We start from the raw sequence: 20624 nt of genomic DNA, 5'->3' as shown, positions 1-20624 counted from the left end.
AAACTTGTGTGACAAATGTAATGGGCCAAATGGCCTCCTTCTGCAATGTAGTATCCTATGCACCGTGCTTTATGATGTCTCATGAAGAGGTTTCGAATGTTGTAGGGTTGAAGAATAACTGTATTCATAACTAACCATATACAGGATAGAATCCTGACCAGGTGCTATCTTCAATCTTACTTCCACCGCACTCACCACGACCTCTACTATTCCCATGTGACTCTCCACATCATAATGTGGGTGGGAGTGTTTCCCCTACCCCACATTAACCCTTATAGTCCCGAACAGCCTAATACTACACCTGCCCCCAAGTCTTTACCCAAATATATTTACAATCATATTTACTTGCAACCCCTTCTGCTCCAAATTTCTGACTTTACAGATCCAGATCTGGAGCCTTTAGGACTTTCCAGTCTGATTCTTTTCAACTTTGAAGGAGTGGCAGTCTCAACTGTTTCTGGCAGACTTTGTTGGTCTGGAGTTGAAGCTGCAGTACTTAATGTTGCAATTATTTGTGTTTCCACATTCACTTCACTCAAATGTATGATAAGGATTTGCCATAAGGAATGAGGAGCAGACTTCTCCTGTTCCCACTGATGGTGCCTTCTGGGGTATGCATCAAGTGAGGCCTTTGTTGATTTTTATCCCTCAGGACAATGATGCCTTCTCTGTCAAGATCCCTGATCCAAACCTCGTTACCTCTGTTTAACCTGGGCATATTTCTTCTACTGTACCTTTCTTGTAAGTGGAAGCTTGTCGTTGTCTATCGGACTGTCCTTGGTCCTGAACCTCCTAATTATCTCATGGTCGGTTGTCAGGGACTGACTGATTTCTTTGGCAGCATGGGAAGTTGAGTGTGAAGTTTTCTGCCCACCAGCAGCTCCGATGGGGCAAATCCACTTTGTAGTATGGTAAACCTATATGTCAAAAACACGGTTGGAATGTCATCATGTTTCATCAAGAGTGTTTTAATAACGTGGACACCCCTTTCTGCCTCACTGTTAGATTGTGGATATCTTGGGGAACTGGTGAGATTTTGAAATCAGTAATTCCTCGCAAAATGAGTGCAGTATTCATTAGTGAATTGTGGCCCCTTGTCGGACACTACCTGGTCCGGGATGTCATGGATCACAAAGATTTCTTTCAATGACCTAATGACCAACTCTGTGGTCATTGTGCGTATCCTTCATTTGGATCCACCAAGAGAAATAGTCAACAATGATGAGGAAAGACTTGCCATTGTATATGAACAGATCCATTCCCAAACTTTCCCAAGGTCTGATAGGGAAGTGTGTGAGATAAAGGGCTCCTTCAAAACTGGTTTGTGTAACGTGTACACCTGGCAGTTTAAAATCATCATTTAAATTGCTCTTGATATCCCTGGCCAACCACACTGCATACTGGGCTCATGCTCTGCACTTTGCGATGCAATGTGGCTTTGATGGATTCATTGTAGGATCTCTAGCCAGAGTGAATGGGAATGATCAACCGCTCATCATGCATCAGTAGGTCATCAATAACAGTGAAGTGTTTCTGCAGTTCAGAGTAATTTTTCATAATATAGCTACATGAACACTGTAGTAGACAACTTTGTAGGCAGTACTGATGGATGTGGATGTGCTCTTCATCTTGCATCTGTTCCTGGCATATATGTTGAAGCTTTTTGGGGCTTGCTGACAGTTGTGTTGGCATGAACTGGGAACATAACCCAAGCTCATCAACCAGATTGATATCATGTGTCACATGATGGGCACTGTAGGCTGGACAAAATGTCCACAGTTGTTTGATGCTTCCTTTCGATGCAAAGCACATGAGACATAAGCAGAATCTCTGAATTCTAGGGGCATCCTGGTGAGGTCTTTCTCATCCAACAGTGAGACCAATGGTTCATGATCTTATTTGATGATTACTTTCAGCCCACCAATTAGGCAGAAAACTTCTCACAAGCTCACCTCACTGCGAGAGCCTCTTTTCAATAAATTGCACCTCTGTGTCTGACAACCCCTTAGATGTGCAATATACTGGTCAATGGAATTCATCCTGCTGCTTTTGGAACAAAACTGCCTCTAATCCTATTGACGGGGTATCTGTTGTCATTGTACTTGGCAGGGATGGGTCAGAGTGAGGCAGGATATCACGTGAGAGCAGCATGCCTATGATCTGATGGAATACTTGCTCTTGGTGTGCATCTCAAACACCACACTTGAGCCTTTTTCAGGAGGAGAGGCTCTGTGACCTGCGCCAGGTTGGGCAGAAATGGATTTCAGTGTTGGAAACTCACTAATTGCCCTTGCTTTATGTGGGTCCACCATGGAGGGGTCACGAAATGTCCTTGGCAGACAGGATTAAGGAGAATCCCAAGGCATTTTATTCATACGTTAGGAACAAAAGGGTTGTCAGGGAAAAAATCGGACCTCTCAGGGACAAAAGTGGGCAATTATGCTTGGAGCCCAAAGAAGTAGGGGAGATCCTAAATGAATACTTTGCGTCGGTATTCACAAAGGAGAGGGATGTGTTGACTGGGAGTGTCTCAGAGGGGAGTGTTGAACCGTTGGAGAAAATCTCCATTACAAAGGAGGAAGTGTTAGGTTTGTTAGAGAATATAAAGACTGACAAATCCCCAGGGCCTGATGGAATCTATCCAAGGCTGCTCAGGGAGACGAGAGATTAAATCGCTGGGCCTCTGACGCAAATCTTTGTCTTGTCACTGGACGCAGGCGAGGTCCCAGAGGATTGGAGGATAGCGAATGTGGTCCCGTTATTTAAGAAGGGTAGGAAGGATAACCCAGGTAATTATAGGTCGGTGAGCTTGACGTCCGTGGTGGGGAAGTTGTTGGAGAAGATTCTTAGAGATAGGATGTATGCGCATTTAGAAAGGAATAAACTCATTAACGATAGTCAGCATGGTTTTGTGAGAGGGAGGTCATGCCTCACTAACCTGGTGGAGTTTTTTGAAGAAGTGACCAGAATGGTTGACGAGGGAAGGGCCGTGGATGTCGTCTATATGGACTTTAGTAAAGCGTTTGACAAAGTTCCTCATGGTAGGCTGGTGAAAAAGGTTGGATCTCATGGGATAAAGGGGGAGGTGGCTAGATGGGTGGAGAACTGGCTTGGTCACAGAAGACAGAGGGTGGCAGTGGAAGGGTCTTTTTCCGGCTGGAGGCCTGTGACTAGTGGTGTTCCGCAGGGCTCTGTATTGGGACCTCTGCTGTTTGTGATTTATATAAACGATCTGGAAGAAGGTGTAACTGGGGTGATCAGTAAGTTTGCGGACGACACAAAATTGGCAGGACTTGCAGATAGTGAGGAGCATTGTCAGAGGCTACAGAAGGATATAGATAGGCTGGAAATTTGGGCAAAGAAATGGCAGATGGAGTTCAATCCTGATAAATGCGAAGTGATGCATTTTGGTAGAAATAATATAGGGAGGAGCTATACGATAAATGGCAGAACCATAAAGGGTGTAGATACGCAGAGGGACCTGGGTGTGCAAGTCCACAGATCCTTGAAGGTGACATCACAGGTGGAGAAGGTGGTGAAGAAGGCATATGGCATGCTTGCCTTTATAGGACGGGGCATAGAGTATAAAAGTTGGGGTCTGATGTTGCAGATGTATAGAACGTTGGTTCGGCCGCATTTGGAATACTGTGTCCAGTTCTGGTCGCCACACTACCAGAAGGACGTGGAGGCTTTGAGAGTACAGAGGAGGTTTACCAGGATGTTGCCTGGTATGGAGGGGCTTAGTTATGAGGAGAGATTGGGTAAACTGGGGTTGTTCTCCCTGGAAAGACGGAGGATGAGGGGAGACTTAATAGAGGTGTATAAAATTATGAAAGGCATTGATAGGGTGAACGGTGGGAAGCTTTTTCCCAGATCGGTGGTGACGTTCACAAGGGGTCATAGGTTCAAGGTGAAGGGGGGGGGAGGTTTAACACAGATATCAGAAGGACATATTTTACACAGAGGGTGGTGGGGGCCTGGAATGCTCTGCCAGGCAAGGTGGTGGAGGCGGACACACTGGGAACGTTTAAGACTTATCTAGATAGCCATATGAACGGAGTGGGAATGGAGGGATACAAAAGAATGGTCTAGTTTGGACCAGAGAGCGGCACGGGCTTGGAGGGCCGAAGGGCCTGTTCCTGTGCTGTATTGTTCTTTGTTCTTTGATTCCTTTGCTGCTCACAGTATGACCCAAGAACCAAACTGAGGTCTTGGAGAGAATTTGACTTGATTTTGATTTGATTTATCATTGTCACATGTATTAACATACAGTGAAAAGTATTGTTTCTTGCACGCTATCCAGACAAAGCATACTGTTCATAGAGAAGGAAAGGAGAACTTGGACTTCTTATTCAGCGTCGATCCTGCTTCCTGCAAACATTTCAAGACAGCCACGAGCCTACTCTCATGTTCCTCTATAGGCATACTGTGGACAAGGACATTATCTATTTGCCAGATGACTCCTTTTAGGCCTTGTAAGATGGCCAAAATTGTGCACTGAAAAATCTCAGGTCCCAAGGAAATGCTGAAGGGTAAATGATTGAAGCAGAATCTACCAAATGGGGTGCTAAAAGTTGTTAGCAATTTATATTTCTTGTCTGACAGAACTGGTTTTCTCAAGTTTTGAGAATACTGCCCTTGGAAGAGTTTGATCAAACTATCCTCCACTGGGGACATCAGATGGACTTCTCTCCCCACTGCTTTGTTATCTTGTGTCAGGTTAACACAGATGTGGATGGATCTATTTGGCTTTGTAACTGGGAGCATCCTGGAACGTCATTCTGTCAACTGAGTGATAGATGAGAGGAACCCCCCCCCCCCGGTCATCTCATCAAATGTTTGCTTCATAAGCGGGTGTGGTATTTTCCATGGTGTAAACAAGCACACACAATTGGCATTGTTTCTCAGAGTTATGTTGTAGACAGTGACTGTCGGCAGTCACCCCAGCCCTATAAATAGTTTTGGAAAATCCTTTTAAAAATTGGAACCAGTACCATGGTTAATCTCATCAATCTTTTGGCGTTGCTGAGGTTGACACAGGTTTTCCTATTCAGGAGAGAAATTTCTTAATTGTGGAGCACATATAACATTACTGTATTTTTTATAACATGAGAGCATTGCTTGCTATGTACCTTTGACCTGGAGCTTGAGGTTTCCTTGTCACTGTGTTGTTGGAACATTGCTTCACGAGCCAGGGTTCCTTATTCAACAAGACTGCCACATTGGTGCTTATGTCTAATTTGAAATTTGTGAGATGACCATTTACAGATATGTCAGCATTCCAGAATGTAAATCTTGGATCCTAAATTTTCCCCAAGAAGCATTGTTAGATTTCTTCTTCATTCCAATGTCATGGTAATTGCCAGGCTGACCAAATCCCAAAGGAAAACATAGTCAAGTTATCACAGCAATTTGTATTTTTATTATGAGAATGTATGTGAACTGAAACATAGAAACCAGAAGCAAGAATAGGCCATTCAGCCCTTTGTGCCTACTCCGCCATTCATTTTGATCGTGGCTGATCATCAAATTCAATATCCTGATTTCCCCTTCCTCCAATCCTTTGATCCCTTTAGTCTCTACAGCTATACCTAATTTCTTCTTGAAATCAGACAATGTTTTGGCCTCAACTACATTCTGTGGTAGTGAATTTCACACATTCATCACCCTCTGGGTGAATAAATTTCTCCTCACCTAAGTTCTTAAAGGTTTACCCTTATCATCAAACTATGACCCCCTAACTCTGGACTCCCCCACCATCTTGTGTTTTGATTGAGTATTGCTTTCCTTGCTCTGGACTCTCATCGATCTTTTGTTGCTTTATTAGCTGGAATGCTGGGGTTGTTCTGCACCATTGTTTTTTGGTTTTGCTGTGGACCTCCAATTGTCTGACAATTTTGATGGCTTTTTCCAAAGTCAGATCTTCTATAGATCACCTGAAAGTGTATCACCAGCCACTGACACTACTATTTGGTCTCTTATGAGCTCGGACTCAAGGTCACTATAGTCAGAGCCTCCAGCCAATTTGTGTATCTCATTTATGAGAGAATCTCCAGGTTCTCCAGGCTTTTGGATTCTTAGGTTTTGGTCACTCTAAAATTTTATTGTTTCTGAGGTTACAGTATATATCAAAGGACTCATGATTTCTCAAAGTTACCATAAGATTCATTTATTCCTTGCCTGGCAATTGGACTATTGGACTTACTGGATATAATAATGTATTCACTTATTCAGCCTCTGTTTTCTTATTCAAGCCAGGTGTTAAAAATCTTCTCCATAATGGCCCAATTTTGCACCTAGTCTGGCTCTGCCCTCTGCCTTAATTGGTCCGGAACTGTTGATTTATCATCCATGGCTGCTTTCAAGGAAATACAGCTTTAAGTCTTTTGCTAAATAACACTGCAGTAATCATTTTTTCTCTTCCTTAATTTGTCAAACTCCCATCATGGTTACTGAACTGTTTTAAATTTAAAGGATTTTCAAAAAAATAATTTGAAGGAATTATTTTGGCCAGTGACTTGGTTCCCTAAGGTTGAAGAATCAAAGCTGATCTTTTGCTCTGGCTTCTCTTTTTGCATACCCACATTTGTCATGTATTATGGCACTGATTCTGTATCTGGGTTATGCCGATCCTTCAAGCTAACCTCATTAAAACAATCAGTTTGCAGTACTGCCTGAATATTGCACCAAATTTAAAAAGTTTATTTCAGCTTTTAAAAAAAAAGTGTTTGCTCACCCATTTTTCACTCAGGCTAGGTCCTTGGACTCTGTTTTCAATTGGGTCTCACAATGGATCTCCACATATACACTAGTGGAATCCTCTTACACTGCACAGTGGATCTTTCTTCTGCCATTTTACCATTTTGATTCTAAGTGCTGGGCGGACTTGAAACTGGGAGTGTTTCAGATCCAACTTTTAGACCCGTTCTCAGGTGCCCCCTTATGCACTTTGCCTGAAAAAATATCAGCAATTCTGAATCGTGCTGCAGAAGCTTGTGGACGGGGCTTAACTCACCCGAAACCCTGCAGCTCCGATCAGTGCCTCCAACTATGAGCCAAATAATGCCTCCCCCTGGCCCCTACAGCCATTGCCCCACCCCCACAACATTACTGACCTCCTTATCCCCCCACCCCCTCCACCACCCAGACCGATCATGGGCCCTTCCCCCACATTCCCCCACCCACCGATCTCAGGCAGAGTGGCAGGAGACCCCCCCCCCTTACCCTCTCACTGATCTCAGGCAGAGTAGCAGTGGACCACCCCCTCCCCTCAATGATCTCAGGCAGAGTGGCAGCAGACCATCCCTTCCTCCTCACTGATCTCAGGCAGAGTGGCAGAAGACCCCACCTTCCCCCCACCCCAGTTATTTTGAGCAGAGAGCTGTCTGACCCCTGCCCCCGCCGATCTCGGCACTTACCTCCTCACAAACTGGAGCGCTCGAATCGGACTTTTGTAGAGCATGTCTGTTGCGCACCGATTCTGGATGGGCAAACGTGGTGGTAAAGGGGGAAGTACCGGTAAGGTTGGGTGTGCATCCCTTTAAATCAATTTAAATGCATGCCTGTTTTGGGCGCAGTCCCGATTGCAGCGATTTTAGGGCCTTGGTAAAGGGGGAACTGGCGCAGTGGCGGGCGCAGATCGTGCTACTCACCTCACGCCCGACTTTACCAAGTTTTCACACCCGAAAATGGGCGCAACTTGATGGTAAAATCAGGCCTCAGTCTCCACACCTGCAGTGGAGCTTCTAAGGTAATCTCCAGCTGTGTATTTGAGGTCTTCAAGTTAGGTGTACTTCTCTCAGGTCAGAATGCAGTTTCTTTACTTAATTCTTAGTGGTTTTGAGGTCCTTCATCTGCTGCCATCATGTTGTATGTTATCTCACTGAAGAGGTTTAAAGGCTTGTATGATGAACTTTGTTAATAACATATAACTAAACATAAGACCATAAGAAATAGGAACAGTAGATCCCTCAGCCCCTCAAGCCTGCTCCGTTATTCAATAGGACCATGGCTGATCCAACATTCCTCACGTCCACTTTCCTGCACTTTTCTCGTAACCCTTGATTCCCTTACTGACCAAAATCTATCTATATCAGCCTTAAATATTCACAAGGAGTCTGCCCCCACAGCCTCCACAGGATATGTAGGTCTATTGTCTGCTCCATATCATCATAACTGGCAGTTTTATGCAGAAAACTAAAAACTTGAACCTTGAGAGTCAGATGTACAGAGAAAATACTATCAGGACAACTGTCATCTAGGATTCTTCAGTGACTCCTGAAAGGAGCAACATCTAGAAAGGATAATATATTTTATCAGAATAATATAATATAAAATAGATTAATGAATACTCAACAAAAATTGAGGGAATTTTCCTTGACCAATTTCACTGAATTTTTGAGGAGATAATAGGTACATTAAACAATGGTAATGGAGTAGATGTAATTTATCGGGATTTTCCAATGACTTTCGAAAAGGTGCCCCTTAAATTCATGAATAAGGTCAGAGAATGCTGGGAGACAGAATGGATTGCTAACTGGCTTTATGACAAAGCAGATAATGAGAGTAAATGGTAATTATTTCGAATGGCATGGGGTGGGGGGAGTGGTGTTCCAATGACCACTGCTGGGACTACTATTGTTCACAATTTATATCAATGGTTTGGGCTTTGAAATTAAAAACACAATTTCAATGTTTGCACATGACACCAAACTTGGGGGGGGCGCGGGGGGGTATAATCAATGCTGAGGAGAACTGCAACAAATTGCAGAAGGACGTTAATAATCCTGCAGAATGGGCACATAATTGAAAAATGAAGTTCAACACAGATACATGTGAGGAAGGATGTTTTGGGAGGAAGAATATGGCGATTATTTATTACTTGGAAGGTGCAGGTAGAGGAACAAAGGGATCACGGAATATAGATCTCAAGAATATAAATGCACCAAAAGTTGTGTCACAGATTAGCAAAGCCATAAAATAGCACACCAAGCTCTAGGTTTTATATCTACATGGATAGAACTGACCAGTAGGGAAGACTGTGTCAAACCTTGGTTAGACCACACAGAGTACTGTGTACAGTTCTGGCTGCCATATTATAAAAAGGACATACAGAGCCACTAGGGAGGGTGCAGAGAAGATTTAAAAGGGCAATACTAAGAATGGATGGGCATAAATATCAGAAAAGGATTGACAGGCTGGGTCTCTTATCTTGAAAAATGGCCAAGGGGTGATTTAATGGAGGTCCTTAAAATTGGAGAAGATTTTGATAGAGTGGATACAGTGAGAATGTTTCTTTTTAAGGAGGGGAGCATAACTAGAGGCTATTGAAAGATAAATTCAGGTGGATTTTCAGAAGAAATTCTTTATCCAGTGAATGGTGAGAATGTGGAACTCTCTGTCACAGGGACTGGTTGAAGTCAATAATAAAGATGCATTTAAAGAAAAACAGGACAGGCATATGAAGAAGGGGGGGGAGGTTATAATGGAGAATTGCAATGATAGATTTAGATGAGGAAAGATGGGAGAGGCTTGAGTGGAGCATAAGCGTCAACATGGACTGGCTGGACCAAACAGCCTGTTCCTGTGCCTTATTTCCTTAGTAACTTAAGTAATTGAATGCTTCTCTTCTACCTTTATCAGCTTTGCCTAACTTTCTCTTCCCTTTCAAATAGTGGACTGAAACTTCAATCTAGTACCCATTTTTGAACACGACATCACACCTATTTGAAGGAATCAGCATCAAATAATGCATCCTTGTATGATGGTACTTTCAATGAATAACAGAATATGACGCAAGTGTGCATTTTCCTTTGATACAATAAACTCCAAAGTAAATAGAAGCTAGCCTAGTTTTTAAATAAATTAAAATGCTGGAAATAATCTGAAGTGGAGATGCCGGCGTTGGACTGGGGTAAGCACAGTAAGAAGTCTCACAACACCAGGTTAACGTCCAACAGGTTTATTTGGTAGCAAATACCATAAGCTTTCGGAGCACAGCTCCTTCGTCAGATGGAGTGGATATCTGTGGATATCCACTCCATCTGACGAAGGAGCTGTGCTCCGAAAGCTTATGGTATTTGCTACCAAATAAACCTGTTGGACTTTAACCTGGTGCTGTGAGACTTCTTACTGTAATAATCTGAAGGTCAGGCAGTATTTGTAGAAACAGAGCTACTGTTTTGGGTTGATGATTACTCTTCACCAGAACTGAGGAAAGGTAGAAATATAATGCATTTTGAACAAGTGAAAGGAAATAGGATAAGATGAAAGTAAAATGAATGTGGATGGTTGGGGCAGGGGGGTGGGTGGAGGGGGGGCGGTGGGTAGAGGCCCCCGGTGGGTCATGGATTTGCAGGTTGTCCACTGCAGGGCTCAGAATAGGTCTTTAAATTAGTTACTCTGGAGTTACAAGTGTTTTTGTCCTTTTTAACTTTTTCAGAGTAACTATCAGGCCATCAGAACCATCTGAAGTTAGTGATTTAAACCGCATTATCGGATAGTTCCCGCATTAATCGGGAAGTTCGCAATTCTTGTTACAAAACAAAATATGACACCAAGTCACATAAGTTGATATTAGGTCTGATGACCAAAGGCTTGGTCAAAGATGTAGGTTTTAGGAGTATCTTAAAGGAGGAAAGTAATGCCCATGAACACAAATTACTAAAAATTAGTAGACAAATGCAAAAAGTAATCAAAAGTGCTAATCTCAAGGGGACTGGAACATAAAGGGGAGGAAGTTATGTTTCAATTAAACAGGGCTTTATCCATAATCCATTTGAGCACTGTATTCAGTTTTGCACACTGAAAGGTAGATACAGATGATCTTTACCAGGCAGAATCCTGAAGAAAAGAACATGAGCTGACATTTACAAGGAAATATCATTTCCCACAAATAGTTGCAAATGTCTGAAACTTTCTCCGATAAGAATACGAGTACTGGACCTTAAGAATGTTGATTTGTGTTGGCTAAGGATATCCATGGAAATGGGCCAAAGGCTTGAAAGTACAATTAGTGTGTAGATCAAACATGATCTAATTGAATAGTGGACAGACTTTAAAAAAACTGAATGGCCTACACCTGTTCCTATGTAGTTCAATTTAATCGACAGCTATTATTGGTATTGGAAGAAAATAGCAAATTTAGAAATTGATTTCTTCATAATTACAGAATTGTGAAACCTGCAGACCAGGAAACTAGGGTAGGTTTTTTTAAAAAATGGGGTTGGAGAGATAGGAGTTCTAGAATTATGGCAATAAACCACTTGGGAGGTTTGGAAGGATAAACTATATGCACCATGTTTCTACTGTTCCTAGCTCTCCTTTGTTAATAAGATAAGTTCTTTGTTTCTTCCTTGCTTGGGAACTGTAGTTTAAAAACACATTTCCTTTCCCTCATATTTTGCTTTTCAGCTACATTCTTTCTTATTTTCCTGGACCACAAACACATCACTCACCAGATGAACTGGTGACAGGTGGCATGCTCCCAGGGATCTGGCAGTGATGATCTGTAACTGTCTGCCAGGATGTGGGAGAAGAGTCTGGGGAAATGAGCATGGGTTACTGCGGTTTATTTCACTTAAAAGCTTTAATGAAGTGTCATGAAAATAATTGCATTGTGCCTTTAGGGTGAACAGTGCTTTTCCAGTTTAATAAACAACCATGGGCATCATTTACATAATTGTCATTCTATATCTTGGCTTTATTTTGAGAAACCATGTAAATCTGCTTTTCCAAGAGTAATTATGGTCACAGTTAAAATAGATCTTCCAGGTCTCTTGTTTTTAGCTGCTTATTTTGTAATATGCAAAAATACACAACAAACGAATCTACTGCAGTGTTTGTGTATAGGTGCATTATTCATATTAGGCAACAAAAAAGACAAAGGCGCATCCAGCCCAGTCAACCCTACAAAGTCCTCCTCATCTGGGCTTTGTGCCAAAACTGGGAGAGCCGTCTCAGACTAGTCCAGCAACAGCCTGCTGTAATCACATTCACAAATCATACCTTTCAGCCAGTGCCCCGAAATCCTCCATCACCATCCCCGGGAATGACCCGTCCCACCAGAAAAACAGAGTTCCTCATTCAGTGCAGGTTATCATTAATCTAGGTTAGCAAATTACACTAGATTTAGCGATTTTAAAAAAATGCCACAGCATTAAAAATAATTAATCTTGTTACATCACCACTTATTGTCTGATTGTACAAAAGTTTAATTTGATGCCGATGAGACATGTAAATGCAGGAAATTGATGTTCCTTTTGTCAATCTCCCCTGTGCTCTGCTAAAGGTGTTCACGTCTTGCTCGAGTATAATTCATTGTTAACTGCCTCAAACGGCCATGCTGAATTTAGGAGCATTTTTGGCCTGCTGTTTGGTTGTAGGGCCATATATTCACACGCCTAGGCCATGATTTTCCAGTCCCACTAATGACAGGCATCATCGCAGGTGGGATGTGAAAATTTAGAGACCAGCCTAGACCGCTTTCCAAATTTTCTGTTCCTGCCCATGAGGGTGCCCGCCGTTGGCAGGACAAGAAAATCCAGGTCAAGCAGGGATTACAGAACAAATTCTCCTCTGTATTTCTGAGGACAGTTGTAGTGTCAATAGACGGGATCCAGAACAGGCTCCATGGTCCATGGACCCACCTGCATCATAGAGCATCTGCCTTGAGTGGGTCTATCTTGCCACTGGGATGGGACAGCATGGTGATGGAAAGCTGGGATGTTGACATACGATTTTTTTGAATTACGTTTTGTTGATGCTTGGTTGGTTTCTGGTTTCATATATGCCCCACCACTGAGTATGTTTAAGGCTGACATAGATACCCTTGCCATAAAACTTTCCCAAGAGCTATTGAAATGGTCACTCACCCCTTTGGAGACAATGGGCTGAATTTTCAGCTTTGGCTTAGACCTCAAAGTCTGGGCATTTCGAGTCTTGACCCTGCTACTGAGGCGGGTGCCTTACACAATTTTGAAGATGTCCAATTAATGCAGTTCCGTTCAGTCAACAACAGCTGCAGGGCCAATAGGAGGCCCTCTAGCACAGGAGACCTTCAGAAGAACCTTTAAAATATTAAAATACATTGCTACAGTTGTCAGACCATCAGTGTGGAGGAAGAACCCCTCCAAAGGGTAGACTATGGCTGCAGCTGTGGTCCTATGGTTAGTGACTGCAGGACAGGGGTTAGGTTTAATACTGATGATGGAGTGCTGGCCCTTCAATCTGCTGCCAAGAGGCAGTCTCCATTTATCTGCTGGGTTACTGCCCCAGTAGGGGGCCCGCCTGCAGGAAAGTGGCCTTTGTAGGCCCTTCAATTGGCTGAAATAGTTACCTGTCACTTGTGGGCAAGTAGCTGCCCACAAGTGACAGGTAACTATTTCCTGAATCAGCTTGCGCCAAAATGGCCCAGAGGCTGGAACAGGCCAACAAACCCACCAACATGTCAGCCACTTGGAAGAAATTGTCAGTCCGCCCACCTATGGTTCTGCCTTTCTAGCTGAACAAAAATGTGTCTAATATCTTCCTCTAATCTTTTTCCATCCCCTCATTGACAATCTTCCCACAATGTTCATGCTGGCACCTTTTATCCACTTCCTTCTGTTGCATCTTTTAAAATTGCTTCCTTCTCCCTCTCAAACCAAGACTTTGTGCCAAAATTTCCCAACCTCAGATCACAATGATTTATGCCCTGTGCAATTCATGCTGGCATGCTTCAGGCTCTTCCCCTTCTCCTCAGATGCATGCTGGCAATTAATAGCATGCTGCGTTCTGCTCCCACTTCCTTCTCCCCTCTCAAGCTACTCTTCCTCCCTCCACAGTAGAAATGCTGCTGGACGTGGGTATTTTGTGATATGTAATTTTCTTGACCAATACCTCATCCAGAATAGCATTTCATATCGGTTGGCATGTGGTGCCCATGAGGAATGGCATTGATGAACCAAGCAAGGGCAGCGTTAATTTTTGCCACTTCAGATATTTAAAGAAAGCATGCATGAATACAATCTGGTAGTCAAACCTGGAACTCACCTGATCTAAGCAACCCAAGTGCAAAGCATAGTAATGACAACATTTTGCACTCTATTTTATCATCAGTAATGACAAGTATTCCCAGCTACTTAAGTTAATTACAAAAGATAAGCAAGACATGATGAATGCTATTAATTAAACATGTGCTGATTTTAATAACTCTTGTTTGTAGTAACATACATGATAAGTATGTGAAACAGAGCAATTTACACTAAAATAATCTTCACAAATAATGATTATTTTCCTCCCAGTTAATTTCACAGCTTCCAGAAACAGCAAAAGGCACATTTAGAACCCATATATACATACAAACATATTTTACAAGAACACCATTGACAAATAGGTCTGCTTAGCAGAGCAAGGATAAATTTATATTTACATCCATCCGTAGTTTAGGACATATTTTGTTCTTTATTTTCTCTTTGTTCTCTATTTTCTCCTTGTGCAGTATGTGCACCAATCCACACAGGTAGAATTATTTGTACCACTGATTTTTCCATGATTACCAGTGATGCAGCTCCCCAACCACTGTACAAGGGGCAAAGCTTATTTGGCGAATCTTGGTGCTCGAGTGTGTTAGTTTTTTATTTTTTTTTGCAGGATTTGGATATCACTACCAAGGCCAGCATTTATTGCCCATCCTTAATTGCCTTTTGAACCGAATGGCTTATCACGCCATTTCAGAGGACAGTTAGGAATCAAATATGGGCGAGACTGGTTAAGGACAGCAGATTTTCTTCCCTAAAAGGACATTAGTGAACCAGGTTTTTACAACAATCGACAAAGTTTTCATGGTCGCCATTACTGAGCTCAGCTTTTAGTTCCAGATTTTATTAATTGAATTTAAATTCCACCACCTGCCAGCTGGGACTCCACAACATTGGCCTAGGCCTCCAGATTACTAGTCCAGTGACATTATTACTACTCCACATTCATGTGCAGCACAGGTCAAATGCATAATAAATTTACCTCAATGCATATTTCAAAGGAGCAATCACTTGTGTAGTGGATTAACATTTTGTTTGCTAGCTACTGTTGCTGCCTCTCAGTAAGATTACCAAATGAAATGCATTTTTGTGCTATTCCATCTACTCACTACAGGAATTGTGATACAATAGCCAAAGCCATTTTGCATAACAATCTTACTGGGCAGAAGGGACTTTTATTGGAAATGAAATTGGTTGGCAGAGAGGAAACAAAGAGTAGGAATTAATGGGTGCTTTTCAAATGGGCAGGCAGTAACTAGTGGGGTGCCACAGGGATCGATGCTGGGACCCCAGCTATTCACAATATATATTAATGATTTGAATGAGGGAACAAAATATAACATCTCAAAGTTTGCAGATGATACCAAGTTGTCTGGGAGGGTAAACTGTGACGTGGATGCAGAGGTCCATCACAATGATCTGGACAAGTTGAGCGAGTGGGCAAATCAATGGCAGATGCAGTATAATTTGGATAAATGTGAGGTTATTCACTTTGGAAGCAAAAACAAGGCGGCAGATTACTACCTGAATGGCTGTAAATTGGGAGAGGGGAGTGTGCAGTGGGACCTGGGTGTCCTTGTGTACCAGTAACTGAAGATAAGCATGCTGGTGCAGCAGGTGGTAAAGAAGGCAAATGGTATATTGGCCTCCATTGCGAGAGGTTGAGTACAGGAGCAGGAATGTGTTGTTGCAATTATACAGGGCCTTGGTGAGGCCACACCTAGAGTATTGTGTGCAGTTTTGGTCTCCTTTTCTGAGGAATGATGTTCTTTCTCTCAAGGGAGTGCAGGGAGGATGTTCCCAATGGTGGGGGAGTTCAGAACCAGGGGTCACAGTCTGAGGATTCAGGGTAGACCATTTAGGACGGAGGTGAGGAGACATTTCTTCACCCAAAGAGTGGTGAGCCTGTGGAATTCATTACCACAGGTAGTAGTTGACGCCAAAACATTGAATGTATTCAAGAGGCGGCTATATATAGCACTTGGGGTGAATGGGATTAAAGGTAATGGGGGAAAAACCAGGATTCGGCTATCGAGTTGGATGATCAGCCATGATCGTAATGAATGGCGGAGTAGGCTCGAAGGGCCAAATGGCCTCCTCCTGCTCCTATCTTCTATGTTTCTATGAAAGATAGTACATTAATCCATTGTATTCATTTTTCTGGACCACAAACTTGAGAATGAAGTAAGATCACCAAAAATGAAATACACAGAAACAAGCCAATCGTGGAGGAATCAGAATCTAGCAACTTAATAGGAATGAAGCATTTAATGTTGAGCTGCCCCCACCTCTTATATATCATAAAGTTTTTTAAAATCAAAAGAATGTCAATAATATTAGCATATAAAATAAAACCCTGAAAAATAACATTTACGTGCAATTGCATAGCTCCAAAGTCGTCACCTAATTGTTTTGTCCCATTAAAGCTATAAGATTTGTGCGATCAAAATTAAGTTTAAAAACAAAGACCACTTCATATTGCACAAGGAAGGAGAATACTTTTCATTATTTTTGTCAATTTCTACAAGTTAATTTGAGAGAGATGAACAGTTCAAGTTGATCAAATTTCAACACACACTCTTCTCCCTAACTCACATTTTAATATTTGGCTGTTCTGACCTCAGATAACTGTCGAGATTTTATTAGGTAGTTTTTGCAATGAAATTTATGTACATTTCAAAGAAGCATGAAATGTAAATTTAATTTACAGATATTTAATTTTCAATATTACAATTACTAAATTTGGTTCACATGATTTAAAAAAAATAATTCAAGATAAGGATATTTAGCAATACAGACCAGTAATGCTATGTCTTTTTGGTCTTTCTACTTTGTAAATATGTACATAGCAATAAGTTTTGCTCTTCCCTTACACAACATGACCATTGTTGTATTCACTAAATTGAAATTAACAGTAGTAGTCATATGCAGACGAATGTTCATCAATTAGAAGTGCTTCTGTCAAATCCCCCAATTAAAAACAGTACAACAATTAATCTCTGCTCCTAAATTTCTAACAGTTCGAGCTCTAAATACACACAAATAGAAGCACAGCAGAACCTCAAGACTAGAGATTACCAAAATATCCATAGAGATTAGATGCCGATTTTCCAAGTTAAAATGAACCTTGCTTTCGAGATGGTTTTACCATAACCAGCAATTTCAATCTGTTGAACATGCCGTAATAGTTGAGTTTCTATTAATTAATAACCCCAACCCTTAAAAATAGTAAAGCAGCATATCATGTGTACCTTAATGTGACTTATTAATACTTATATTATGGATAACAGATCAATTCACAACTAATTCTTAACTTTGAGGTTCCGCTGTGAGGTTACAAGGCACTGACATTAAAAAAAAGAATGATTTCATAAACAATAGCAATTTTCTCCAGTTTACACAAGTCATTTAAAACCCAAACATGTTATGGCTTTTAACACACCTTACACTACACATGTCTTTAAAATATACACACACATTTGATTTTTCATTGTTAACGTGAAATTTTCAATGGCTTTATGATATGCAGAGACATCATTAAATGTCTGTCACATAAGCAACTGCATGATATCGCAACATGATTGGCAACAATTTTTTTTTGGAGTTAAAACATTGCATATATTATGATTCTTTGCAACATTGGAATGTTTACTTAATATAGTATAAAAATATGTTTTTAAAGCAAATATTTCACAAAAGAACACAACCTCTGTAAACTGCTAGAGTAGTAACTATGTAGCAGTGTTCATCAAAAATGTAAGTAGTGCAAGTAAGGAAATATTTATAAGTGAAATTATTTAGCAATCTTTCAAATTAAAGACAAGGATCTCAATGTTATGAAAATCCCACTTCAGCATTTTGGTAACAGAGATAACAGTAAGCTTCAGTCACGGAATTCCTTAAGTTCTGATATCATTACCGTACTATCTGAATCTATGGGATCATTATAACTACGCTCATAGTGCACTGTTCCAAAGGGATGAGCCCATCGCCACTTATTCCTTTTGTACAAATACCACACCATTCCACCGAGTAGCAGGAGGATCAAAATCACTGTTATCACTAAAGCTGCAACTTTGCGACTGGATCCTGCAAAACAACAGATGTTTAATTTTTTTTTAAGTTTGTAGGTTTTTTTTCATAAACATGTAAACAAATCAATGAAAAAGTATTTTTCTAGTAAATGAAAATGCATCATAATAAAATGATGCAAAAATGTTTTAAGAGTACAAATTCTATAATTTGGCTATAACTCACCAGTTTGACAAATGGAAAATTTGAACTGCTGGAAATAGTTATTTGACAACAATGAATGTGAACAACTAGGCCCTAAAATTCCATGGCTGGTGATCCTCGCAGTTGTATTGGTAGCATAACCCAATTATCCTCAAACATTGTGAAGGCATCTACTTTGCATGTTTATAGTTCAACATAGGCACCACTTGGAGTACACCTTTGGTGTCTCCCTGTTCCACGTCATTGGAAATGTGCTGGCAGACTGACCGTCTGTCCAAAACGGTCAGCTGTCCAAAGTTTAGCAAGTATATATTACTTTAGACATTCTCTGTGGAGACCAAGAAAATCTTACGACAAAAAGGTTAAGCTCCATGAGGATTTGCGTGATCAATGACAATGCATGTTGCAACTTAGTCACGAACCTTCTAAGACACAGTGTCTTCACTGTGCCCAGGAATTTGTGCCATGCCAGCTGCTTGATGTTAGTCCTTTAGTCTTCTACTTCTCATATCCAGTACAACCTTCCCACCAAATGTCTATACAGTCAGGTTGTCATTTAGAAAACACCTGTGTATTTCACCACCAAAATACTATTTGGAAATCTCCATATTTGCTGAATTCCATGACATGAATCTTGACTTGGAACAAGGGACGGTTGAACTGCCCAACTTTAGAATTTTGCATGATTTTTGTTGTCACAAACTGAAATACGTTTCTTTCTCACATGTTCATGAATCTATTTTTAAGAGTGGTAATATATCACTGCTAAACATGGACTGACAGTCAATTAGCACTTTATATCAACATGACACCCCTTTGAATTCACAACACTTTTCCTCCAAAATAAACATACAGTAAAATTTAGTTTGACATATAAGGCAAGAATAAAAAAAAGAATTGTTGAACCATTGGAGGCTATTCATGTGAAACTTACGCATTGGAGCCTTGCAAACAAGTCTGCTATGACTATTTGAACAGCTGGTCAGAATCCATGTCCCATTTTTGGATGATATAATGGCACACTTATTATGAATTGGAACGGAGAGATTTTTATTAATCCAGTTAGCATAGGTAAGGTCTGAACCATCCAACCACTGTAAGGATTTATCTGTATGCAAGGACAAAAGTGCTCAATAAATTAAAACAAACAAGTGCAACATGCACATTTACATTTTAACAAAGGATTAAAAAGGGTGTGGTTATGATTATAAAGACTTGTATTTTATAGCATCTTTGCAAGTGTATGTGCGTGAGGTGGGTGATATGGCAGATTAGCAAGAGGAGCCAGTTCGTGAATTTTTCTTGCAATTCAGTTGAGCCTTCTGCACTCCAGTGCTGTGCTTTGACTTTGAAGCTCTATTTGTGATGAGAGGATTGCAACTTTATTGCAATATCATTTATAGTACATTGCAATTGCAGACAGCAACATCTTCATAATATTATGGGCTTCCCTTGCAGCAAATTTCATTCTACCAACCAAGAGTGATAGCTATTCAGAGCTCCATTTCTGGTGTTAGATGGCAACACAGTTTGTCACAACAGTCATTTAAAAAATATATTACTTGAACATTTTTTAAAACCAGCCTCACAACACATTGTGTCAAGCACAGCTGATTTGAAACAGCCAATGTGAAACTCTCACATTTGTCTGTTTCAGATTGTGATCAGTTGTTGGAGTTAAACTGTCACTTTAATTTTGATGCTGAGCAATTTATGTGGCAATGCAAAAAAAGGTGCTCCTTGAGAAATGCATTATTTGTTTACTGGGTAATCTTAACTTTCTTTGAATTAATCATGGAAATTAATTTTGGCAAAACTCAAAAAGCAATACTTTGTATGGGGAAAAAGAATCAGTAGTCAGCAGAAGTCTGTTAATATTTACTTCATATGTGAAGTGCGGGAATTTTAATTACTTGGTCATTAAAAGTAAAATTTAACTAAGTATGAAAATGTGGATTTCCATTCAATAAGAATGTTGCACTAAAATTGGGAAAGTATAATGTGAATACCATCTCCATGTTGGTGGCACAGTGGTTAACAATGCTGCCTCACAGCGCCAGGGACCCGGGTTTGATTCTGGCCTTGGGTAACTCTGTGTGGAGTTTGCACATTCTCCCCGTGTCTCTGTGGGTTTCCTCCAGATGCTCCGGTTTCCCCTCTCAGTCCAAAGATGTGTGTGTTAGGTTGATTGGCCATGCTAAATTACCCTTTAGCATCAGGGGGATTAGCAGGGTAAATGCGTGGGGTTATGGAGTTAGGGCCTGGGTGGGATTGTTGTCGGTGTAGGCTTGATGGGCCAAATAGCCTCCTTCAGCACTGGAGGGATTTTATGATTCTATAAATAAGTTAAAGGCTCTGGCCCACACTTGA

General features: G+C 41.0%; 1 protein-coding gene across 1 annotated transcript in view; it reads right to left on the bottom strand.

Annotated features, from left to right (window-relative positions):
- Positions 1-14161: 14161 nt before the first annotated feature.
- The window catches only part of ly75 (lymphocyte antigen 75), a 134189-nt gene continuing 127726 nt past the window's right edge, over positions 14162-20624 (bottom strand). Inside the window, exons 34-35 of the mRNA XM_078228282.1 lie at positions 19189-19362; positions 14162-18107 (exon numbers count right to left, since the gene is read on the bottom strand). Coding sequence (XP_078084408.1) covers positions 17902-18107; positions 19189-19362 — 380 coding nt within the window. The 3' untranslated portion in view covers positions 14162-17901. The remainder of the gene's footprint in view (positions 18108-19188; positions 19363-20624) is intronic.

Source organism: Mustelus asterias, chromosome 14 (assembly GCF_964213995.1).
Source record: "Mustelus asterias chromosome 14, sMusAst1.hap1.1, whole genome shotgun sequence".
Lineage (NCBI taxonomy): Eukaryota > Metazoa > Chordata > Chondrichthyes > Carcharhiniformes > Triakidae > Mustelus > Mustelus asterias.
Note: the sequence above shows the minus strand (reverse complement) of the source record. Positions and strands in the feature narration are given on the sequence as shown.